The sequence below is a fragment of the Lycorma delicatula genome, chromosome 1, assembly GCF_047948215.1.
Source record: "Lycorma delicatula isolate Av1 chromosome 1, ASM4794821v1, whole genome shotgun sequence".
Classification (NCBI taxonomy): Eukaryota; Metazoa; Arthropoda; class Insecta; order Hemiptera; family Fulgoridae; genus Lycorma; species Lycorma delicatula.
In genome coordinates, this window is record NC_134455.1 from 257,856,997 (window position 1) to 257,884,699 (window position 27,703).

The 27,703-nt window shown below is 30.2% G+C and overlaps 1 protein-coding gene across 1 annotated transcript in view; it reads left to right on the plus strand.

Annotated features, from left to right (window-relative positions):
• Cp190 (centrosome-associated zinc finger protein CP190) overlaps window positions 1–27,703 on the plus strand; it is a 64,512-nt gene that overhangs the window by 24,364 nt on the left and 12,445 nt on the right. Inside the window, exons 6-10 of the mRNA XM_075376146.1 lie at window positions 172–424; window positions 7,649–8,699; window positions 16,433–16,503; window positions 22,793–23,560; window positions 27,295–27,513. Of these exons, the coding sequence (XP_075232261.1) occupies window positions 172–424; window positions 7,649–8,699; window positions 16,433–16,503; window positions 22,793–23,560; window positions 27,295–27,513 (2,362 nt within the window). The remainder of the gene's footprint in view (window positions 1–171; window positions 425–7,648; window positions 8,700–16,432; window positions 16,504–22,792; window positions 23,561–27,294; window positions 27,514–27,703) is intronic.

Here is a 27,703-nt window from a genome sequence, read left to right on the forward strand (position 1 = left end):
TGAAATAAAATTTTATGTACTTTTCATTAAAAAAAAAATGTGTATATGTAATTTAATAGGCATACAAGGAAGTTATGTGTCCACATCAGATTTTTAAATATACTTTTTTGTTTATATAAAAATTCATATTTCTTTTATAAATAATTTTTAAAAATCAATTGATTTTTTTAGGCAATCTTCATCTCGACAAATTAAAACTGAAACTGCAAAACCTACAAGATTTGAGTGGCCAGAAGAAAGTGATGTTAAATCTTCACCTATTATGTTGTACAGCCCTTCATTTGATAATATATCATATGATTCTGAATTGATGGTGAAACCATTAGCTTTAAAAAGACCATCATCAGACCAACAAGAAGGTGATAATCAGAGTCAGGATAGTCAAGATGGACAGTCTGAGTCTTCTTTATCTTTCGCAGAAAAAGTAAGTGTACTAAGCTTTTTCTTTTCTTTTTTTTCACTTGAGTGCAGATATACCCAAATTGGGGTTTACGGACTTCTGAAAAAAAGAGTCTGACCTCATTAGTTTATATGGATTTAATGTGGTTGTAAAATAAAATTCTTTGATGCTTATAAATTAAAAATTAAGAATCATTCACTCTACAAATTTACTTTTTTTTGTGGTATGTTGATTTAATTTTGAAAAAATTGATTACATCATTCGATTTTTTATGTATTTTAGTTAAACAAACCATTTATTAATACTTATATTGCCTTTTTCTTCTTGTAGAGGTCATTTATATCCTATCTTTACAAAGATGTTCAAATGTAGGGTGTATATACATTTTTACATCCTAATCGTCTCTTCTTTTCCACTATGTAACTTCGTTTTACTATGTAATTAACAACAATATTTTAGTTATCTAAAAATTCTATTATTATTTCATCTTCATTTCTGATATTAAAATGATAAATAAATGAATTCTGATTAAAGATGTTATCAGATGTAATTAAGAAGTTCTTTAAAAAAATATTAAGGGCCTTACCTTATGCGGGGAGGATGGTATTACTACTGTTAAAATTAACATTAAATTTTTACTTTAAATTTAAATTAAATGTTTACTCTTGTTAAAATGTTAACAGATAATATTCTTAATTACCTTTGCAAATAAGGTAATATAAAAAAGTTAACTTAATGAGGGCTTGTTTAATTATAAAGTATTTTCCTGGGTTTTTGTATTTATTTAATTACATGTTGAAACCAATAATAGTTGTATTTTTATTAAGAAACATTTTTTAATATGATCAATACATAACACATTGCATGCCTCATGTCAGAGAAGAATAGATATACTACTCAGTATGATTTTATACATATCGCCTATCTGTGTGTAATTGGATATATCCAAAACTAATGAAGTCAGACATAACGTACTGAATAATAAACATGTAGAACTACTTAAAGAAATTAAAACAGAACCATGTTTTATTTTACTTTTATTATGGTTAAATAATTCTGTTGCATATGCAAGATATTACAAAATTCTATTTTCTTGTTAATTATTACGTGTAATAATTTTCATTATTATTATTATAAATAATAATCATCTTTATACAGGATTTTATAACACCATAACATTTTTATAATAAACAAAATTATAAAATAAATATGTGAATAAAATGGTTACTATATACAGGCATCACTTTTCTTGTGAATTTAAAGAATATGAAGAATAAAAGTTGGTAAGAATTGTGTTCATAGAAGAAATAGGGTCTGAAAGAAATTTGTGTGAATTTAAACAAACTTGTTACATTGTATTTTTAATTTTATTGCTGTTTATCTTGAAAAGAACCTTCTATATAGAAAACATTTTAGTACTGAAACCACCTCTCACTTGTACAAGCGCTATCTCAAAGGTAATAAATATTCAGTTAATTTCTCTTACAAAGGTTGACACACCTGCTGGAGACTCAAGGTTAATGTTTGTGTAATCAACTGATTCCCACATCTAACTATGGTCATTGACATGAGTTGTTAAATTTTAAGATGAGTAAGATGATCATTGTTGGAACTGACTCAATTTAGGCAATAGTATATTTTTTGGACTTCAAAAATGTGATATTAAGTGAAAATCTATATCATATTAGTTTAGATTGTTTATTTATGTTTTTGTTCTGGATTTCTGGCAAATCCAGAACAAAAACTTTATATGGTGTTATTGCACTAAATGAAAGAAATGCATTAAAAGAAAAGGGGGTTTGAAAAGTTTCAAAATGGTTGGATGAATGTGAATGATAAAAAATTTCTGAGCAAAAGTCCTTCATCACCATCTTAAAGTATTCTGCTGGAATAAACTAATCATTGAATCACAATTTTCAGTTAGGAATTGATTTCTGATTGTTGTAGCAAATTCTTCAGAAAATTGTTTACAAAGATTTTAACAGGCATTGTTCATGTAATATACTACATTTTTTAACAGAACTTCCCACAAATATTATTAAGAGTCCATTTTTGATGTCTTATGCTGAAAAAGGTTCATTTTGATTTGATTCTTACTGGATGAAACATTGGTGTTTTATAACTCTGGAAACAGAAAGCCAACTGCTTGAAACAGCATCATGCTCAATCACCAAAAAAATGTTAACAAAAATGGCTGCAAATATTTATTGCCACAATTTTTTGGAGTTAGTTTAGTTTCTTGTTGATAATTTCATTACACAGAGAACAATGATTATTCACAAGCCTTCTATAAATTGCTTTAAAAGTTTTATCACATCATCCTTGATGAGATGGTGTAATAAGATGGTTGACATAGGAGTTTGGTTTATGAAGTAACCATTAAAGAAAAAGAAAAAAAGTTTTGTTATTTTGCTTTTAAAAATATAAAACAATTATTTTTTTTTCTTTGTTAGACAATTTTTATTGAAAACATTCTTTTATGTTGTAGTTTCTTTTGAGTTATGTTTAAAAAAAATAGAATCAGTATTTTAAAGATAGTTTGCCACTTCAACATTATACCACTATATATATATATTATTAGATCAACCAAAGTGTAGAATAAATAAAGTAGGATGATTTACCTTATTCCACTATATATAGAAGAGAACTTTCATGATTTACTCGCATCATCAGCTGCATTACATATTCATATATTCTCAAATTACATTACAAACTTCATAAAATATAATAACTTATTATGAATTTATTTATTTTATTTAAAATTTAGAACCTTTTATATTTTTATTTTAAGAATTTAAACTTTTATTCAGTTAAATTAAAACAAAATTTAAAAATATGAAAAATTAATTAAAATTAACATTACAAATTAAATTGTAAAATTTTTTAGATATGTAAAAATATTACGTCAAGGCATAAAGGCATCTAATTAAAATTTAAAATTCAAATTTAAATCAAATAAAAATAATTTTAAGTAAATCAATTATGCTTGTCCATTTAACTGAACTTACTTTACTATACTGATAGAAATATATTAAATTATATATTGGTATCAAAAGAGATGGTGGTGCCATCTACTGCAGCTTTCAAAATACTGTCATCCTCATATTCTGTCTGAGAGTTGATCATATTAAATTTATTTTTATGTTTATACATAAAAGTATATAGTATCTTTCTAAAATATCTAATCCCTTAATATTTCCATTCATATTATATTTTTAATTTCCAGTCATTTTAAATTTGTCCTAATATCAGATATTGTAAGTTTATTCTTAATCAGATGATCATATACATTAGAGAAACCCAGTTTACCTTTTTTATAATTTTTAAATTGTTCCAAGAATCTAGCCTTAAAGGATCTAGTGGTCTTTCCTATATAAATGTGGTCACAATCATTATGTTTATTACTTATTAGGTGTTTTATTATGTGGTTATTTGTCTGTCATGCAGGTTTAAATTTATTATTATCTTAAATCTTTGTAATATGTTCAACTGTTTTATCAGTATATACATATTTTAAATATACATTATCAATTTTTGTGTGCTGTTTAATGTTATTGTGTATTATTTTTAATTTTTGACATTTTTTTATTATATATATTTTCTGCTAAAGAATTATCATTACCATTATACATGGTATTATAAAATACCTATTTCTTTGTTTAACTTATTTTTATTTTCATTATACTTTGTATAATTAATTACTTTATTTATCATGTTTGTGTGACCACAGGTGATTTGAAAACATATGTGTACTGGTTTTGTTAGATGTGGGTTTCCTCTATACTGAAGTTATACATTATTATTTTTATTATTAATTTCAATATTAACATCTAAATAATTTATTTTTCTATTATTATCAATTTCAAAGGTAAATTTCAATCCTCTATAGTAGGAATTTAATTTGTTCAAAATTATTAAATGCTAGTTACATATAACTGGATTATAGACTACAAAAATATCGTCAACATATCAAATCCATAATAAAATATCATGCATATGAGTTATTCCGTAAACAACTTTACTTTCAAATTCCTGTAAATAAACCTCAGATAAAATGGATCGCAAAGGAAAAGCCATCGTTAGAGTGTTTCCTGGGTGTAATATTTGTCATCAAATTTAAAATAATTCTGTTTGTTAAAAAATTTGCATATATTTCTTATAATAACAATAATATTTTCAATAAATAAGGGATCTTCATGATTTTGCATTAATTTATTTTTGTTATATTAATAGTTTTTCTATGGGTATAATAAGACACATATTACTAATATCATAGCTAACCATCCTATTTTTATCACTAATTTTTAAGTCTTTTAATTTATTTACTAATTCATATCCAAGTATTCATAAGTAAGTAAGTATTTAACAATTACTTTAGAGACAATATAAGAAGGAGCAGTTTTGAAGTTAATTAAAGGTGCATATGTATACCCGGTTTGTGTATTTTTGGTAGTCCAGTTAATATAGGTGCATTTGGTTTGTAAGGGTACAACCTAGTGTGATATGTTAAATTATTTTTATTATTAAAGTTTTAGAAATTTTTTGTTGGGTCCTTTATTTCCTTGAAATCATTCTGCATTATATATTGTTTCATCATATTTTTATATTTATTAGAATACATTATGACCGGCGTTTTAGTTTTATCTGATTTCAAAATTATATTATTATTTTATTTTTCGGGTTGTAAATTTTTTAATTATAATTAGTAAAAGGTTTGTAATTTATATTGCCACATTTTATACCATTAATTTTATTACTAATGCTTTTACATAAAATTTGTTTATCATTAGGATTTGCTTTATTTATATTTATTTCGGAATCTACCACAATATTCTTAACAATATCATTCTTATTATCTTTTGTCAGATTAAACTTGTTCATATTAGCTACAATAAACTGCTCATCATTACCATGGACCATATTCATTAAATTTATCAAATCAATACATTTATCAGGAAATGAACCCAAATTTGCATGCATATTGTCTAGTTATCATAAACATTTATCACCCAACAAATTTTCCTGTAATGTAAAATAACCCAGCCTTTACTATTATTAAGATTATAATTATGGTTATCATTACTCTTATAATTTTTATTAAATTGTCAATTTTATTATATTTATTGTCTTTAAGCTTATTTTTGTATGTTTCAGTATTGTTCCTAATCAAATTACATACATTATCAAATATAAGATTACCCAAAATTTTTACAAAGTTTAAATGTGTATTGTATAATTCAATATTTATTACATTTTTCTGTAATATGCCTATCTTATTTCTTATTTTACCATAAATTTTTCAGCAAATTCTTTTGTTTTATTTATACATTTATTAATTGGTAATTTTTTATATTGAGCCTAGCTTATTTAGGTATCACATTTAATTTAAGACATATTTTGTTGAATTTTATTGATTGCATTATATTACTAAGTTTAACATGAAACAGTTTATATATAGTACAGAGGAATACAGTTCTTAAAAGAATTGATTTAAAAAAAAAATATATATATATATATATATATCTTTTTTCATCTCTTATGACTACATGGGATCACTTTAGTCAGTCCATTATCCAAGTCTGTTTGAAGAGACTGTTGTTTGGGCCTTGCAGTCCTCCAAGAACTTTTTCATACATTCCGATCTCCGTGCCCATTCTGATGTTGAAAATGTTCATGTTGTGAGTTTATTTCTTGTGAGTGTTTCTGTCCTTGATTTTTTTCATTTAATTTTATCTTGTCTGTGGTGTCTTCTAATGTAAGGCCAATTTCCTTTGGATCCTCTCTTTAGATATCTCTGATACATCTGCATCCTGTCTTGCTATTTTTCAAATTGAGATCGTACTACACCAACTTTTTCAGAATCTCAATTTTGTATCCTTGTAATGTCTCCAAAGAATGATAACCTCCTCTTATGCATAGTATCAGTGATGGGTTTTAATTCTTTGTTAGGAGTGCTGGTGTCGGTTCTTTGCAATTTAGGAGTTAATTACAATATTTAGCTAGGATTTTCACATAATCTTTATTGTTATGGGCCATATTTTGGTTTTCAGTATTCATTAGTAGGGTTGGGGGTTCATATTTTTGGACTTATTTTTTTAAAGTTTTGTGGTAGTCTCTACTGCATTTTTTTAATTATTCTTCTATTGACTTTAGTCTGTCTTTATGGTGTTGTGTTTTTATTTTCACTAGGGTTCTAGTTTTTGGAAGATTGTTCCTGATTTTTGGGATCAGTGTAATAGTTTTGCTTGCTGTCTGTTCTTCACTGTTTTGTCACATTTACTGTTACACCATTGATGCTGTTTACAGGGTTTTATTGGGCCGATTATTTCACAATTTTTTTAAGGTTATTTACTAAGTCTTCGAGTTGGTCCATGATGATTATTTTTTCAGTTGCTTTTTGTTAATTTTCATTCTTGATTAGTTGGGTAGGGTCTGTTTTTCTTTTAGTTTTAGGGGCTTGGTTTTTTGTTGCTTCCTGTGGGGAGTGATTTTAATTTTGACTATGTCGTGATCTATGTCTAATCCTTGGAGGACTTTGATGTTTCAGATCTCTTTGTGGTGTTTGTCCATAAAGACATGATCTAGTTGTCATTCTCCGTAGTCAGGATGTTTCCAGATTTTGAGGTTTCCTCAAAATATAGTGATATATATATGTATGACTATTGATAGTAGATTTTTTCTGGAACTTTTTATGTTGTAGTCTGCTTTTTGTACCTGGAAAACTCAGTGATGGTGCATTGTGTAGCTGAGAAGAAAAAGTTAAAGTTTGAATTTTTTTAACCCCGCTTGTTTGTTATAAACATGCCTCCTGATTTATAAATTCAGTCTTTTAAATGACGAATCCTAGATTTTAATAAACCGAGTGAGATTTTTACATTTACTATTTGAAAAATGTTTACTTTATAAAAAGATGAAAATCATGTCTTTTAATCATTTAATCTACTTTTTCACAAAAACTTTCAGACAATTTAAGGTAACAGAAATGCTTTTTTAGAATAGGCTTTTCAAAATTGGACTATAATGTGCAATAACTTAAAAGAAGGATCAATTTTTGTGATATTGATTTTTTAGATTTTGTAATTTAGTAAATATTGCTTTCAACATATATTAAAATTTCAATTATTTTGTGAGGAAGAATAACATTTCCTCAACAGTAAATAATTGTTAGAAAAAATATTTTTAATATAATAAAGTAATTTAAGATTGTCTTCAACTGGGCAATTAAATAATTTAATCTTTTTTTTTCAGTTAAAACGTCTGAAACCAAATACTGACTCTGAAAGTTGCTTTAATCTCCCAAGTGATGATGATGATGATGATGATGATTATGATGATGGGCATTTTGAGTCTGTTCATAATCATGATGATGATGATGACTATGATGAGGATGAGGAAGACGCCAACTGTCAAGATGTCAGAGTTGTTAGATCTGAAAGCAGTGAAAGTCATGGACTAAACAAAACTAATGATTCTGTTCAATCTAATGAAGTGCCTAGTAATAGTGCAGTTAGCACTGCAAACCCATTGGTTACTGTCAGTACCACAACTGTAACTACACCAAAGCCAATTTTAAAACCATTAACATCAGATTTAACACCATCAACAAATCAGTCAAAGAAAGTTAGATTTTCTTTATCATCAGAAGGAAAGGAGAATACTAATAAAAAATCTGACAAACAATTATTAACACAAAATAATTTACCTAATGTTGGAGGAATAACAGCTAAAGTGATGACTACACCCACCCCTGGAACAAATAAATCTGATGCAACCAATCCTACTAATCATGCTAAGATTATTTGTGAAGTTATAAAAAAATATCCGGAACTAGTTAAAAACAATAAAAATATTAGACTAAAAATAATGACTCCTAATAATAAAATTGGGTTACCTAAAGCTACATTACCTGCAACAACATCTTCATTAAACAAAAATGCAATTTCTGCAAAATCAAAGGTATCATATGTTGTCATGAAATCAGACTTGAGTAATCAAAATAATCAACAAGAGGATAATTTAATTGTATCAACACCTTCAAGCGGGGCAGAAAATACAACAGGGCCTTGGTTTTGTCACACATGTGGCAGTAATAATGAACCACTAAATTTTGATACATATTACTTATATAGAAGGCATCTTCAGGATGTGCATATGGAAAGAATTGATGCCAGGATATGTGAACATTGTGGTTATAAATCTAGCAAAAGAAATCTGCATCTTTATCATTTGTACACTAAACATAATATTCAACCACCTAGAAATATAAATTTTCCAAAATGCGATCAATGTGAATATATTGGTGAGTTATAAAATAAATTATTACATTACTAAAACTCCTTTTGTACCAATTAGAATTAATAAAAAGAAGATAGAAACCAACCTGGCTCATATCAGCTGTAATTATTTCTGGTTGTAATTTAATTATTATACACATTTGTGTGCATGTGTTATGATAATAAAACAAAATAACTGTGTAAAGAAGTAGGTTGCGATCGACGTGGGTGTATTCCGAGCGGCCCTCTAAACTGGAGTTGTAGTGGGAGATTAGAGGTTATACTCAGCTCCCGACGGACCAGACTTGAGGACCTCTGGGACTAGGTTTATTGTGTTGGCTGTGCTCCAGTCGCTTAAATTCTTACGATCTGTTTGTGGTGACCGAATTTGCTGATAGATATGCTGTCGTGGCATGCTTGATGCATTATGCACTATGGGTGTAGTGTAGTTAGAGCTGATTGTGGTATGCGCAGGGTCTTCTTCTCAACGAGTAGGCTTTTGCTTAGTTCCTGAGGGCAGCATGGTAGTGTTAGGTGTCAGCTGTCTTCTTCGGAAGGCAAAACTCATTACTATCTCTCGTGGCGGATTACCGATGTAGATGTCCCTCGGGGCATCTGCATCGGTGGCATCTCACCGTGGCCGGGCTGAACACTGTGGAATGTGATCAGTTTGAGGGCAAGAAGATGTCCTCCGTTAAAGCCATTACTGGCAAGGAACAGAGGGGGTGGTGTAGTGACCTGACACGCTATGAGGCGGGATCTTCTCCTCTCGGGGTGGAATTGAGATGTGTAAAGAAGTAGGTAAGATTGATTGATAATTGATAACTTGCTGAATGTTGTCAGTTGAATTATGTAAAATATAACACAATTTTACACAGGCATTAACAGTAATCACGTTAATATATCTTTGAAAACAATAACAATGGTTCTATTGATATTGAAATATTTTATATATATATATATATGCAAGCCATGTTTTTAATTAAGCACCATTTTGATACAAAAAATACCAAGAAAATTTTTTTTAAAAAGATTCTTATTCACATGAAAGCCTAAATCTGCATAACTTCCTCCTTCATTAAGACACTTGTCGTTTCGAGTGATCATTAAAAACTTTCATTTTTTTAATTGAAAGAAATTCATTACATAGTGATGAAATCATAAACCATCTATTTTCACAGACTTTTTCATTAACTCTGCATCTAGTCATTAATAATGACAGACGGTTCCTTATCTGTACCACAGCATGTACATTTGGCCCTCTTTAAATGACCTAACCCATTTTCTCTCTATTCCGTCGGACATACGTTATCTCTGTATGCTACAGTATTCTGTCGATGAATTTCAGCTGCTTTTGTACCTCTTGCATTTAAGAAATAAATTATAATCATATTTCACAGTCAGCGGCACTTTCTGTAGTTATAGGCATATTAAACATCCTCAGGAAACTGTAAAAAAAAAAAAAAGACTTACAATTGTGTAATCGCTTCTGTAGCAAGCCAATAGATGTAGCTACTCACTGCATGTGTGTGAAACAATGACAGCTGCACTCCTTTGGACATATCCCATTTGTGTATATATATATATATATATATATATATATATATATATATATATATATAATACCTAATATATTATTTAGTTGTTTAAACTACAAATTTGTCATATTTTTTTATATATATAGATCTTCTCATTCAGATTTTTTAATTCAGATTTGGAAGTAATTGAAAGTGTTTTTTTTTTGTCTTCAGTCATTTGACTGGTTTGATGCAGCTCTCCAAGATTCCCTATCTAGTACTAGTTGTTTCATTTCAGTATACCCTCTACATCCTACATCCCTAACAATTTGTTTTGCATATTCCAAACATGGCCTGCCTACACAATTTTTTCCTTCTACCTGTCCTTCCAATATTAAAGCGACTATTTCAGGATGCCTTAGTATGTGGCCTATAAGTCTGTCTCTTCTTTTAACTATATTTTTCCAAATGTTTCTTTCTTCATCTATTTGCCGCAATACCTCTTCATTTGTCACTTTATCCACCCATCTGATTTTTAACATTCTCCTATAGCACCACGTTTCAAAAACTTCTCTAATCTTTTCTTCTCAGATACTCCGATTGTCCAAGTTTCACTTCCATATAAAGCGACACTCGAAACATATACTTTCAAAAATCTTTTTCTGACATTTAAATTAATTTTTGATGTAAACAAATTATATTTCTTACTGCAGGCTCGTTTCGCTTATGCTATTCGGCATTTTATATCGCTCCTGCTTCGTCCATCTTTAGTAATTCTACTTCCCAAATAACAAAATTCTTCTACCTCCATAATCTTTTCTCCTCCTATTTTCACATTCAGTGGTCCATCAATGTTAATTCTACTACATTTCATTACTTTTGTTTTGTTCATGTTTATTTTCATGCGATAGTTCTTGCGTAGAACTTCATCTATGCCGTTCGTTGTTTCTTCTAAATCCTTTTTATTCTCGCCTAGTATTACTATATCATCAGCAAATCGTAGCATCTTTATCTTTTCACCTTGTATTGTTACTCCGAATCTAAATTGTTCTTTAACATCATTAACTGCTAGTTCCATGTAAAGATTAAAAAGTAACGGAGATAGGGAACATTCTTGTCGGACTCCCTTTCTTATGTTCTTCAATTATTACTGTTGCTGTTTGGTTCCTGTACATGTTAGCAATTGTTCTTCTATCTCTGTATTTGAACCCTAATTTTTTTTAAAATGCTGAACATTTTATTCCAGTCTACGTTATCGAATGCCTTTTCTAGGTCTATAAACGCCAAGTATGTTGGTTTGTTTTTCTTTAATCTTCCTTCTATTATTAATCTGAGGCCTAAAATTGCTTCCCTTGTCCCTAAACCTTTTCCTAAACTTTTCCTGAAACCAAATTGGTCTTCTAACACTTCTTCCACTCTCCTCTCAATTCTTCTGTATAGAATTCTAGTTAAGATTTTTGATGCATGACTAGTTAAACTAATTGTTCTGTATTCTTAAGATTTATCTGCCCCTGCTTTCTTTGGTATCATGACTATAACACTTTTTTTGAAGTCTGATGGAAATTCCCCTTTTTCATAAATATTACACACCAGTTTGTATAATCTATCAATCGCTTCCTCACCTACACTGCGCAGTAATTCTACAGGTATTCCGTTTATTCCAGGAGCCTTTCTGCCATTCAAATCTTTTAATGCTCTCTTAAATTCAGATCTCAGTATTGTTTCTCCCATTTCATCCTCTTCTTCCTCTATAACACTATTTTCTAATTCATTTCTTCCGTATAAATCTTCAATATATTCCACCCACCTATCGACTTTACCTTTCGTATTACAAATCGGAGTATCATCTTTGTTTAACACATAATGGATTTTAATTTATGTATCCCAAAATTTTCCTTAACTTTCCTGTATGCTTCATCTATTTTACCAATGTTCATTTCTCTTTCCACGTCTGAACACTTTTCTTTAATCCACTCTTCTTTTGCTAGTTTGCACTTCCTGTTTATAATATTTCTTAATTGCCGATAGTTCCTTTTACTTTCTTCATCACTAGCATTCTTATATTTTCTACGTTCATCCATCAGCTGCAATATATCATCTGAAACCCAAGGGTTTCTACCAGTTCTCTTTGTTCCATCTAAGTTCGCTTCTGCTGATTTAAGAATTTCCTTTTTAACATTCTCTCATTATTCTTCTGCATTTTCTACCTTATCTTTTTTACTCAGACCTCTTGTGATTTCCTCCTCAATATCTTCTTTAACTCCTCTTCCTCAAGCTTCTCTAAATTCCACCAATTCATCTGACACCTTTTTCTTCAGGCTTTTAAACCCCAATCTACGTTTCATTATCACTAAATTATGGTCGCTATCAATGACTGCTCCAGGGTAAATTTTGCAGTCGATGAGTTGATTTCTTAATTTTTGCTTAACCATGTTATAATCTGTCTGATACCTTGCAGTATTGCCTGGCTTTTTCCAAGTGTATATTCTTCTATTATGATTTTTAAATTGAGTGTTGGCAATTACTAAATTATACTTTGTGCAAAACTCTATAACTCGGTCCCCTCTTTCATTCCTTTTGCCCAGCCCGTATTCACCTACCCTATTTCCTTCCTTGCCTTTTCCAATGCTTGCATTCCAATCTCCAACTATTATTAAATTTTCATTTCCTTTTACGTGTTTAATTGCTTCATCAATCTCTTCGTATACACACAAACCTCAAAGAGGTAGAGTGTGTATACGATGATGGGCGCTTGTAGGCATATAGACGTTAACAATCGTTGTCGGTTTAGGTTTTGATTTTATCCTTATTACAACGATTCTATCACTATGCGTTTTGAAATACTCTACTCTCTTCCCTATCTTCTTGTTCATTATGAACCCTACTCCTGCCTGCCCATTATTTGAAGCTGAGTTAATTAATCTAAAATCACCTGATCAGATCAAAAGTTGCCTTCCTCTTCCCACCGAACCTCACTAATTCCTACTACATCTACATTTATCCTATCCATTTCCCTTTTTAAATTTTCTAGCCTACCAACCTTTTATAAACCTCTAACAATCCACGCTCCGACTCGTAGAATGTTATTTTTTAATTTTCTGGTGACCCCTTCCTTAGTAGTCCCCACCCGGAGATCCGAAAGGGAGACTAGTTTACCTTCAGAATATTTTACCAAGGAAGGCGCCTCCATCATTGCTATATGAAAATGCAGAGCCACATTTTCTTGGAAAAAAGCAGCTGTAGTTTTCCATTGCTTTCAGCTGCGCAGTACTCAGAGTACTGAGTGATGTTGATATGGCCGTTTAAATCATTCTGACTCACGCCCCTAACAACTGCTGAAAGAGCTGCTGCCCTCTTTCAGGAATCATTCCTTAGTCTGGCTCTCAACAGATACCTCTCCGATATGGTTGCACCTTCGGTCCAGCTACTCTGCATCCTTGAGCACTCAAGCCCCCTCACCAACGGCAAGGTCTCATGATTCATAGAGGAGTAGTTAAGAATAATTAATCATAATTAAAGAGTGTTAAGAATAATAATGATAGTTTTATTTTATGCTGTTAGTGTATGAAGCAGTAATATAATGGATTGTTTCACAACTGAAAGGAGTGTATTAATTTGCTGCTTTATACATACTGTCCCGTTTTTTCTTACCACTGTGATACTTTTAAAGCAACAAAATTATAATAGGAACTAGTCAGAGTTACTTTCTATGAGAGTATTGATGTTCACTTACCGGTGGTCCGATCCTGTGGTAAACTGAGTGAAGATGTTCTTACTTGTAGTTTGATAATTTTTGTGAACATGGAATACTGATATGAGTGTATATATTTCGCTCAGTAAGAAAACAACTGCTTCACTTTTCCTTGTAAGCCTGAACTTGGGAAGTTGTTTTTTTCCCATATGATGACATAGCATTTGATGTTATGTCAGTTTCATAAACGACTTGAGATCATGTCAGATCCCTTCAACCATTTAACAGCATTGATCATACATACATGTTTAAATGAATATTCATGATTTTGTTATGGATAGCAAATTTTGAAAGCTTTTTTCTCTCACGTTTAAGCTTTGATATGTCACTGATTTTTATCATATTTTAAAATTTTTTTTTAATTACTGATTATGATGGAGATTAATACCTGCATCAATTTAATTTTACTTTGACCCTATTACTTCCACTTATCAATTGGCTCATTTAAAAATATATTGGCACTTCTTTTTTGCTGAATAACTGGGAGTTTTTCAGCAACAAAGAGTGTTTATGAATATTTTAAACTTATATTTAGAATATTTACTAAAAAAGTTTAAAACCTTAAAAAACACTTTTTTTATTAGTACAGAGTAATTAACTACATGCTATATGGCTTATAACACAATATAAAGATGTATTAAAAAAGATGGTTTTCATTCAATTTAAATTATGTATGCAAACTAGTGTACTCTATTGATTAAAAACTAAATTATTTTAGTTTTGACCTCTGTACATTTTGGTATTAAACACTGAAGAGACTGTCATGTCAAACCCAAACAGGTGCATAAAACCACATGGAGTCCAATTTGAAATGTGATAAAACATAGTTGATTTTTTTAATTTTAAAATATTCTATATGATGGTCTTGGCATTTTCTTTTTTTTGTATTTCAATAAGATCACAATTTTGAATGCATGGCACTTACAGTACTAAAAAGAATAATAAATCAGAACATGAAATTTACTAAATAGCAATCTTACATCTTAAATTAAAAAAAAAATTATTTTTAAAAATCTGTTCTTATTGGTAAGAAAACTTGAAATTATGAAACAGTTTGATGTTATTCTAAAATAAAACTGAAATTTAAATGACTATTTTGAGAAAAAGAAATCATACTATGTTAACTTATTAATCGAATTAATTAGCTAACAAAAACTTTTATTTAGCTAGTGTTGCAATTCAAACAATAGATAGGTCATTTTTTAGGCTAACATTTATTTTACTGATAAGTGTTTTTGTTTGTACTGATTTGAGGCAATCTGAATAAATAATTGTTTTATCATTATTGTAACACAAAGAGGTAATTTTTATAACAAACAGAGGTCATTAAATAGCTGCTTCTTGTAACTTATGTATGTAAAGTATCTGATGTCCAAGTGGCACTAGTTGGATTTTTACACAGATTTGAATACTAAATCATGGATACCGGTGTTCTTTAATGGTTGGGTTTTAATTAACCACACATCTCAGGAATGGTCGAACTGAGACTGTACAAGACTACACTTCATTTACACTCATACAGATCATCCTCATTCATCCTCTGAAGTATTATCTGTGAAAGGTAATTACCGGAGGCTAAACAGGAAAAAGAAAGAAAGTGGCACTAGTCGGAGTTGTTTTGTCTGTTAGTATTATTCATTATATAGTAAGTCCTTACAGTAGAGTGAAAGTGTCACTTCTAGGGTGAAGAGTCATCTGCACTCACTGAGCTTGACATGTTTATTTGCAGCAGTATTTGGTAAGGAAGGCAATAGGAAACCACTTCATTCATTCCTTACTTTGCTTAGGAAGTTTGGCATGGTACTTATTGTTGACAATGGTTATACCAGTTTTGGATTTTAACTGTTTTGAGCCAGCTAGCTTGCAACCATTGTATAGTTATGATATCTTACATACTTTCACATGTAACTGCTTTTGATTATACAGCAGTACAGATTAGCAAAGAATTGCTGCACCATTATTTCAGATTTTTTCATGATTAAAAGTTATTTTAATTGATTAAATTATCATTCTTTAGAATTTACTTCTATTTTTTCCAAAATTGTAAATGCTGCCAAAATAGACTTTTTTCCTTTGTTAATTGTTGAAATAGTAATGATCTTGATAAAACACTTCATTCAAGATTGCTTAGCTTTTTGAACATTTGTTGGTGAATTTAATTATATTACAGTACATGCAATATTTGGGATGTGATGAAAAGTTGTAGAGATCTGTAACAGTTATGCAAGTTAATCAGGTATCTGTCATTTATTACTTAAAGTACAAGGAAGATTTTTTTTGTTAATAAAATATTCCTCTGCATTATATGGCAAATTACTTAGCTTAAATTTTTGCTTTGGAATACTTTCATGATAAAATATATGAATATATATAAATATATATATATATATATATATAGAATTCACACTAATAAAAATGATACTTTTTTTATTGTAATAAGAGTTAATAAAATAAAATTTCAACATTTTTAAATGTTATTTTCTTATTTCAGCTCTTAGTGACAGCTTACTCATTAAACATCGGAATAACCATGTTGGCATTGGAAAAGATTATGTCTGCAAGGTATTTATATTCATTTAAATCATATTATTCTAATTATTTCATGTTTCTTTACAGATTTCCTTTTTATTCTTTATTTTTATTGTTAATATGCAGTTTGATTAATGTAAATGATACTGGAGTGTGTTTTTTGTGTCCTCTATTGCTTTGTTCATTAGCATTAATAATACCTATGCAGGCATAGTGCTGCACTCAAAATTAACCTTTGCGTTGGTAACTTGGGAGACCTGTTGGAACCAATTTGTTTTAAATGCTTAATATAATTTCTTTTAATTAATTATTTTTAATGATTACATTTTGTTACATAGTGTAACAAAAAATATGTCTATTATTGTTTGGATTCTATGTATAAATATAAATAAGATATCTTCTGTGAAAAAGTAGTAATTCCCCTTCATTTTCCTTTTGGTAAAACAAATTTTTTTTTTAAATCATACGAGGGTGAGTCAATTATTATCCGCATTTTAGTTATATTTTTATTTATGTTAGTAGTACTGTCGTGTTGCGTAGATGACGCAGGTGTGGTTTAATTGTTGTTATGTGTGTGCAGGTTTGATGCTGCTAGGTTAGTTCCATTATCGCTGCCCTGCCATTAACCATGGCTGCTCCACTTTCTGTTTGCACCAAAGAAGAGCAACGTTCAGTGATCTGTTTTTTGTGGTTGGAAGGTGTGTCAGGGACTGAAATTCAGCAAAGACTTTCGGTACAATACGGGAACAGTGTGTTGCCGCAACAGAGTGTATACGAATGGATTGAAAAATTCAAAAATGGTCGCACAAGTGTTATGCAAGACGAAGTAGCCTGACTACCGTTTACCACCACTAATGAGGAAAACGTTGAGAGTGCACATGACATGGTTTTCTTAGACCGACAAGTAACTATTGATGAAGTGGCACATCGTCTGCAAATTAGTCACGGTTTGCCTACAAAAATCATCCACAACAGACTTGGGTTTCATAAAGTCTGTGCAAGATGGGTCCCAAAAATATTCTCACAGTTGCATAAATAAACACGCTTGGACGTCTGCCAAAAACATTTGGATCGCTATGGTAACGAACATCTTCTTAGATAGAATTGAAACATGAGATCATGATTAGACGAAACATGGATCCATCATTACTAGCCGGAGAGTAAACTGCAGAGTATAGAATGGAAACATCCAAATTCACCCTGCAAAAAAAGGTTCAAGACCCAACCATCCAAGGAAAACTGATGCTTGGTTTTTTGGTACTCACAAGGCGCAGTACTGGAACATTATGGAGAGGGGCATGATAATAAACAGTGTGCGTTACAGTGAGATTCTTACTGCCAAGCTGAAGCCTGCAATTCAAAGCAAACTCTGAGGACTGCTGTCGAAAGGTGTTTTGTTGCACGACAATGCCCATCCACATACTGCTGTTGAGTTTCTGGAGCGTTTCAGAAACTCTCCAGAAACTCAACTTTGAAGTACTGGCTCGTCCTCTGTGTAGTCCTCTGATGTTGCCCCTTCTGACTACCACTCAAAGAGGTATTAAGGGGCCATCGATTTACCTCAGACGAAACAGTGAAAGAAGCGGTGCATTCCTGGCTCGCAGCTCAACCGAAAAACTTATTTTATGAGGGCATCAGGAAGCTTGTGCAACGATGGACCAAGTGCGTTGAAATGCAAGGGGACTATGTTGAAAAATTATGTACATGTAAGTTTCCTATCTGTATTGCAATAAAATTTATAACTACAATGCGGATAATAATTCGTATTATTTATCATGTTACACATGATAAATATTATAATGTATAATGTAAAAATTCATATATAAATATACATGAATTTTAAGTATAAAAGATTATGTGATAAAACATTTATAAATTTCAGGATTACAGTCATGTAAATTTTTTATATCATTAGTTTAACAACAATTACAGTTATAACTGAAAATTAGCTAAGCCACGGTTCAGGGACAGCAACTGTCAATATCAGTCAAATCAGTTGGGTGTGAGACTGTATCTGTGAAGGATAATAAAGTCTGTACTCTTCAAAACACCATTTGGTCACTTGAAAATGTTGAGCTTTGTAGAACTGCCTGTAAAGAAATCCAAACGTTGATCAGTGCAGCAGCATTCTCAACACTTGAATTTGTCAAAACAGATGTATGCAGCAAATTTTATACTGTGAAAATTTGTATTTTAACTCAAATAAACAGCAAATCATCCTAGAATTAACTGCTGCACAAAAAGTATTACATGTCCGTTGTTGTCAACAGTTGATGTAGCTATATCACATGCTCAATGACTTCCAAGAGGTCCTCATCATGAATAATAATGGAATATTCTCACCCAGCAGCTCTATATACAAATATACCTGCAGATGTTGGAGCCTACAAACTCCATGAATGGCCACTAGACAGTCCCAAGGTTGTGCGGTATGCCAATTCAGCTCCAGGAAATATTGGATTCTTCTTTTTACTGGAGTAATGACTTTCATTTATGTTAACTTCTGTCCATTTCCTCCCTTTTTTGCTCTGTTATCTAAAATGTCAAACTAATTCAGTGGAAGTTCTATGTAAAAATGAGATCCATAAGCCCAAAAAACCATCTAATAATTCTTTTTCATATCTTCTTAAAAGCCACTCTGCTCTAAAAGCTTTGGGAAACCTTTACTTCATAGACTTCTTTCATTAGTTTATATCAGCATTCTCCCAAACCACCAATTCAGTTGCTGTTGTAGTATTCTAACACTCACCAACTTCAGTGTATCGACTTTCTTATCACTCTGAAAAAGAAATACTGTGGTGTCAACATTTTTCTAGATGTTATTCATGCTGGTAGGGTTTCGATAAATGGCCTCTTCTTTCCAAGCTCAAATTTTTATCATCTTCATATTACCTGATTGTGCAATTATTCTTTATCGATTGATATCTCTTAGTGTCTCAAGATACTGCCCAGTCTGATTCCTTTCCTAATCTAGCATCTCTTCTGTACAGTATATTCATTTCTGATATTCCAAGTGCTTTGAAATGCTTCTAACTTCTCATGAAAGAAAGAACGCATTAAAATGTTGAATTGGATGATAAATGGGAACAAACTTGGAAATAAACCATGAAGAAGTGGCTAGATAAAATTAAAGATATTATTATGAATAATGGTGTAGAGGTAGGAAGGGTTATGGAAGAGTAATGGTGGAGGGATAGAACAAGATGGAGATCTATAATCCATTTCCCAATTGAGGATTCTGGATAAGGGGAAGATGAAGAAGGTTAACAACTAGTTAACTACTGTTGTAGGCATTGTCCTCATAATTCTTAAAATTCTGTGGTCTGCAGTAATATTTTCTTACGTTTAATCCATTAATTAATTATAAGTTGGCATAACCCTTAAATAGTTAACTGTGACAGCTAATTAAATTATTTTATTCATATAACTAAAAGGAAATTACATATATGTGCATAAATTTAAAATTATCTTAAAAGTAAAACAATTGTCTTTAGAGATTCGAAAGGATTTCTAAGAAATCGCAATAAGAGAAGAAGAGATTTTAGATGGGAAATTATCAAGAAAAGGTTACATGAGTTAAAAGATTTAAAGAAGAACACTGAGAAAGATAAAAAAAAATGATGACAGAGGTGGCAGAAGATTAAAGCGCCAAATGAAAAATTAAGTTTGTTTAGGTGGTACAGAAATGACAATCTGAAAAGAAAAATAATAAATGTAGAATTCTAATATTTATAAATAGTTTTTACATTTTAATTCATTGAAAATTATAAAATAAGACAAAATTTGGTAGGAACAAATAAATTTATCATTTTTAATTTAAACAAGTAAACTAGATAACAATTATTAGCTAGAATCAGTGTTCCAAGGTGTCATTTTCATTTTTTTTTTTTAATAATTCATTTATCTTGTATGTGGAAAATAATATCAATAAATTTTAGTAACAATTTTGATAGTAATCATATGGAAAATTTAGAAGTATGTCATGAAATTTAAAACTGCATGTCTAAATTAACAAAACACAAAGAAAGCTAAAAACACAAATTATTAGAGACTGTGATTTGTGATATATGTTGTAGGCCTGTTTTTAATGAGTTAGATATATGTCATTAAGAAAATTCAATTTTCATATAGTAAAAGAAATAATGCAGCGACAAGTTTGAATAAGAAAATATTTATATTATAAATTTATTTGACAGTGAGTGATTTTTTTTTTTTTTAATGTAAAAGTTTTATTATTCAAGTATTTAAGGAGATATTTATTTAAAAAGTGAGGGAAGTCTGTTAATGATCATAAATAGTTAACAGTCTGACCTCCAGGCCGAAATGTAGTTACAAGGTTGGTTTATAGGTTTCAATACTTCCACATCACTGTCAATATGTCCTTTCATTAAGTAATCTCAGTACTTCCAAACTATAGTATGTTTGTTTCTAGATTATCCCTAAGTACTTTCAGAAAAGCATAAGGCACATAAGATTTAAATAACACTAAGCCAACTGTTATTAACCTATATGACATTGAAGGTGATTTTATTTTTCAAATATAATAGTCGTAAACTTGATACATTAATAAAATGGAATTATACTTACCAAATAAGTAATAAAATTACAGAACTTGTAGGTCTGCATTATGTTACCACAATACTTACATATTGATAAGCATATTCAAACTTTGTAACAGTATTATGAAAACCAATCAGTTTGTACAAGCTCAAATTTAAAAATCCCTGATTGTCATTTCTTTGTAAACACATGGTGTGAAATGACGTTCTTGTACTCTGATAGAGGAGTCGCAATCTAGCATGGGATAGTAACATAAATTTTTAATGGCAGAATTTGATGATAGAAATCAAAAGCTTGATAAATAATTTCCCAAATTTTGTTGAAATTGTACTGAACAATAATTAGAATTAGTTCTCTTCGGATATAATCAATAATAAAAATGTCATGTATTGTTATTCACTTAGATGAAAGTTCCTTTTCCTGGTTACTTTTACATATTTTTTATGAAACACTACAGACATGAGAATGTGGTATTATATATGAAGTCTAAAGTCTATGAAAAAATACTTGTCTAGAATCTTCATGTAAAAATTCTTTATTTAGCATGAGGTCGCATAGGATTTTTGCTTTTTAAACTAAAACAAAACAAAAGATTTGTTCTTTTGTTTATCAGAATTTTTGTCTTGTAAACTTCCAGTCATTTTTTTTATAGAGTAAATCAAGAGCTATAGATGTCCGATTGTTTTTTGTATATTTTTTATATTTTAGTTTATATACAGCAAAACTTCAGTCTAAAACTTGTTTTATACTTTGACATTTTTCTTCTATTCAGTAGAAGAATGTCTCTAGTTAAAATGTGGATATTGTATTTGTAAAATATATACTATATAGCAAAGAAAGGATGTTTTCAATTTTTATTTTTTAGCATGTCTTGCATAAATATTTTAACATTTCATTCTGTGGTATTTTGAAAATGTGTAATAAATGTTAATGTATTATTTTGTGGTCCAAGGTGTGCACAATTATTTTTAGTTGTAATGTTCTGGAGGTGTATAGTAAAAAACATGCTTCACTACAGATCTCAGTTTTTTATTTTTTCTATCAGTAGTTCTCTTTTTTCTTCTCTATGATAGCCTGTAAAAATTTACTAATAAAGTTTTTTATAACGTATTACTGGATTGAAAGTATAATATTCTTTTAGATGTAGATATTATTCTTTAGATATTAGTTTGATATAGATACTTTTGAGTGGTAAAACTACAAGAAACTGGGAAAAAATGTTTTCCGTAAATTATAAATCTACATTGCTTCACATAATCACCTCCCTTCACTTAATTTAATTTCACTGTAATAGAACTCCCCCCCCCCCCCACCTGCTTTTGAAGTCCCTCAGTGAAGAACTATAATTCCTGGTTAGTAATTAATTCCTTCTATGAGCACACTGGTTTCAAAGCCAAGCCTGTTTCAAACTACTGAACAATATGCCAGACTATCATTTTGGTGATTAGATGGTATTTATTATTTATCCACTGCAAAGAGTACAGGCTGTAGGGGTAATGAAGATCTAACCTCCCAACTAGTGAAGTGAGGTCACATATAAGCATCATTTTCAGAGAAGATATGTTGGTTTTTTTTATGTCTAATATTTTAAACAATCAATCAACCAACGTCAGTATTGCTTAATATATATATATAAATATACATATATATATATGTACTCTTCTTTTGATAGTTTATGGAATGACCTTTAATTTACTTACGGCAATAGAATGTTCAATTTCTTACGTCTAACAAAATGATTTTTGTGTGTTTCTCTGTACAGGTGTGTAATGCAGGATTTAGAAGTCACGGTGCCCTTCAGGGCCATATGCAGACGAGTCTACATAGTGATAATCCTAATAAAGAATACCAGTGTGATTATTGTGATAAAGTATTTAATAGAAATATTAATCTTAAAGCTCATATTCGTACTGCACATAAAGATGAATCTCGTAAGCTCTATGATGAAGAAGATCCAACACCTCAACAGAACTTGCTACAAGTAATTCAAGTTCCTGTTATTGATAACTTACAGAATAATTTGAAAGGACAACAAACTGTGCTATTGCCACCTGGTATGACGATACTTGCAGAGTCACCAGCTGTACCTTTATTACCATCTTCTGAATCTGAAGCTTTAAGTAATGTGGCATCTGGCATTGCTACTTCATTAAATTTGAATGAATCAAATATAATATCAGATCAGACTGTTATATTTCTTGACAGCAATTCTGAATTATTGTTTGATCAAAGCGGAAATCCTGTGGTGATGGCTGAAACTGTTATAACTGATGGAACTTCAGGTGAAGTACAGGAATATATAATTCCAGAAATGATTGCAAATGCAAGTAGTATTAGTCAGGTATTTACAACTCGATCTCAACCAGTTGTAACAACAGCTGCCGAAGTCGTACCTATAGCTCTTTGTAATCGGCATCAGCAGCAACAGCAATGTAATAACATGATTTCACCTGATGTTCCTTCCAGTGATCATACTTATGCTGATGAATCATCACAACAAAATGAAGATATAGAAAATAACTCGGTTCAGGTATGATTTTTGTTCACGTCTGTGTGTTTTCCCCTAAGCTCTAAGCGTTCAATTTTCATTACAATATCAGAAAGGATAGATATTATGACTAAATTTGTCTCTTTACATCATAGCCATATGAAATACAGTAGCAATAATTTTGTGGGTTTTGGTCATGAAGGACAGATATCCAGGTATATATTCAACTTCTGCTAAACAAACTGTTAATATTTATCGGTTTTAATTTTTATTCTTTCACAGTCTCCAGTAGGTTCCTGAACAGATAAAAAATAATGTTTATAAATATAGATTTTATTTTGTCTGGCAACTACGTTCTTCCATCATGTTGTAAACTATACATTTTAAAAACACGTAATCATTAGTTATGATGTATATGTACTATGATACATATCTGTTGTTGAAAGTTGTGATAAAGGCTGAATAATAAAGTACAAAAATTTATTTATTTTATTCGTACACATAAAACACATTATTGTTCCAAACAGATCACGACATATTTTTATAGACATACTGTTTTTCAGTTATAGTAGTCTAACATTGATGTATTGTATAGAACTTGTTTAGGGTAGTTCTAACTAGAGTTGCAAAGAATGCTGTGGTACAGACTGTTGGATTTGAAAACTAGTCACCAAATGTTATTTTTTATGAAAATACGTAAAGCATAATCCTGTTAAATCATGGTGTTGGCAATCAATGTGTTAAGAAGTCAACGCTTAACTTACTTACAGATGTATATATAGGTTGCGAAATATATTCTTGATTTCAATGTCACTCAGAAAATATGGTAGTCAGTGCATCTGATGACAACATTGATAGAGCTAAAAGAAACAAAACTAAAAATCAAAACAAAAAGAAATAATTAAAAAAATTTGTAAAATATATACAAGGTCTTTAAATAAAGTAATGAGACTGGTTCAGAAAAACTTTTTATTTAAATCCAATTATACATGGACTCTATCACATTTGAAACATTTCCCTTGAGAAGCCACACTTTTTTAAACGGTTTTTTCACTTTTCATAGCAGTGTTGGAACTCAGAAACTATCTTCAAATGGTCGGTTACACTTTTTTTTTTATACTGTTACAAAATGGTACCCTTTGAGTGTTTTTTAAAGTCAGGAACAGGAAAAAGTTGCAGGGACTCAAGTAAGATGAATAAGGTGGTTGAGGAACTACAAGAATGTTTTTCTTTGTCAAAAACTCTTTAATTGCGAGTGCAGTGTGACAAGATGCATTGTCATGATGCAGCATCCAGTTGTCTTTGATGGCTGGTCTTACATGGGCAACTCTTTTCCGCAGGCTTTCAAGAATTTCTCGGTAAACATATTGATTTACAGTCTGCCCTGTAGGCAAAAACACCTTATCGACAATGCCATTACTATTGAAGAGACAAATTAGCGTGGTTTTGATTTTTGATTTGCTCAATTTTTTTTGGGACATGGTGAGTTTGAAGTGTGCCATTCGTTGCTCTGGCGTTTTGTTTCTGAGTCATACTCAAATATGCAAAATTCATCATCAATAATAACATTTTCTAGAAAATCAGAATTAGTTTCAATTCGCCTTAGAAGATCGTAGCACACTTCCACCCTGTTGTTTTTCTGTTCAACAGTGAGGTTTTTTTGAACCTATCTTGCACAAACTTTTTTTATGTCCAATTTGTTTGTCAGAATTTTATAGACTGTGGTATGGTTCAAATTCAATTGTTCTACAGTCATACTGACAGTTAATCGCTGGTTGTAATTCAAGTATGTGATTCACTCTACATTGTCGTCACTTTTTAACGTTAACAGTCTTCCAGAGCGTGGATCCTCCACAAGTGATTCCTGGCCATCTGAAAATGCTTTAAACAACCTTAAAACTTAGGCTCATCACAGAGCGTCATCTCCATATGCCCTTTTCAATTTTGAAAAAGTTTCAGTAGCATTCTCACTGAATTTAATACAAAACTTGATTGCACAACGTCACTCATAATTAGTATTGTTCATTTTTGTAACGCACAACAAAAACTTGTTTTACAAAAAATTTGTTTACATCTCACGTGGTAACAGTAGACTAAAAATATTAATACCTAAATAAGCTGTTCATATAACCATGTGTTTACTAGTAACTTTACAGTTTTGCCACTTTGGCTGCCAAAAAAGCTAGTCTCATCAAACTGTTAATTGATTACATTATGAGATTGCAACTACGAGGTCTGTAAATAAAGTAATGTATAGCTGTGAGTCATGCTCATTGTCTACTACACATTTATTTGACAGAAATTAGTTTTCTACACTTTAATAAGAATTGCATTAAAATGAAGACAAAGTCAGATTTAATGTTGAACACCATATTGAAAATTACATAGAAATTAATCTGACTACCTTTTGATAACCCCTTATAAGCACACCCACGCTAAGAGAATGGAATTAAAATATAAAGTTAATGAGGTAAGATCTTAGAAAGCAGTGGATGTCAATATATAGGTCATTTTAATTTAATTCTTGAAAAATAATGGTTTTTCTATATTCATTTTTTTTTAAATTATTTATGTTGTAGTTTAAATCTACAAATAAATATGACTTCATTCTTTATCCTTGTAAAATTTTTCTACGTTGATAAACCTACTTCTTTTTTTTTATAAAAAAGAAAGTATGCCTCTTTTATATCTCAAAAGGTGTAGACCGTTAAAGTATTTTTTTTATAACAGGTTTTCATTGCACTGTAATTTTTGCCTTTCTGATTCAGTGTCATTCTCAGTTTCCAGAAAGAGATTAAAAATCAATACCTCTAAACAACAGGTTTGAGTTGTTCACAGGTAAAATAATCTGACAGAACAATTCGAACAAATCCCCATAAAATTGTCTCTTGAATGACTTATTGAAAACGCAAATACAAAAATAAACATGATAATGTATAACTATGATGACGTTATTGTCTTCTTTCCTGGTAACATGAATTTTCCATAAGTTCGAGTAAACACAAATAGTATTTTGATTCTCTTGTTTAGTCATGTTTAAGTGATTATAATATATCACCCATTCTAGAATTTAAACTTTTTTAAGTATTTATTTATTTTACTTTGCTAAGAACACTATATATATATATATATATATATATATATATAATTAAGGAAAATTACATTTGTCACATTAAAATATGATCAAGAGTCATAACTCTGATTGCTTTTCATGATAGTGGATGGAAACTCAAAAAACGGAATTTATCAGCATGTAGAATAATTGAGCATTATTGAAGATTGAGCTCAAGGTATATTCAAAAATAAATCTTTCTTAAAAACCATTTATAAAAATAAGTGTAGAACCAGACTTTATTAAAAGTTTATTAGACGTCATCATAATAAGTAGTTATCTAGGAATTATTAAATTAAGTACCTATAATACTACTAGATATTACAAAAATATACATATCATTTGTCAAAAATATTAACCCATGCATTAGTCGCACCATAGTCACAATCCATGCTGCATAATTAACATGAAGTTATATTATCATAACAATTTATTAGTTTTTTTTCAAAAGTATTTTTTTACATACCTGAATTGCTTTCCAGACTCTCTAAGATCTGTATCCAACTTGGAGGATTATTATTTCAGTTGATATATGCTAGCATATCAAATTTGAATTTCATCTTTGCATCCTATCTCTTTGTTTTATAAAATGCTAATTCCTGAGACATACTCAAATAAAATTGTTGAATAATCTGTTACAATTTGATATATTTTTTACTTTTAGGAAGCAAGAGAAATAGAAGGTAACATTTCGATGGAGGCAGCTGAAAATTCTTGTCTTCAGGAGGAGGAACTTCAACAAGATAATCATACTGTACAACAGCAAGAAGAAACAATTAGTATTGTAACGAATGATGATCAGCTCTTATCAAGATCTGTTGAAACTATACAATTTGCTGCAAGTAATGCAGATAAGAATGTAACAAATAATACTTCTCCCCAGGTAGTATTTTATGTTTGTTGTATAATTAGATTTATTAGCATTTTAATTTATCGCTTGGATTTATTTGGAAACAGTAAATTATAGATTGTAATAGTGTATTTGTTCAACACTGTTTAGACAGTTGTATCTAACCCATATACCTAAGGAGGGGAAAGTCAAAAGATGAAATTTATAATATAGTTTCTGTTAA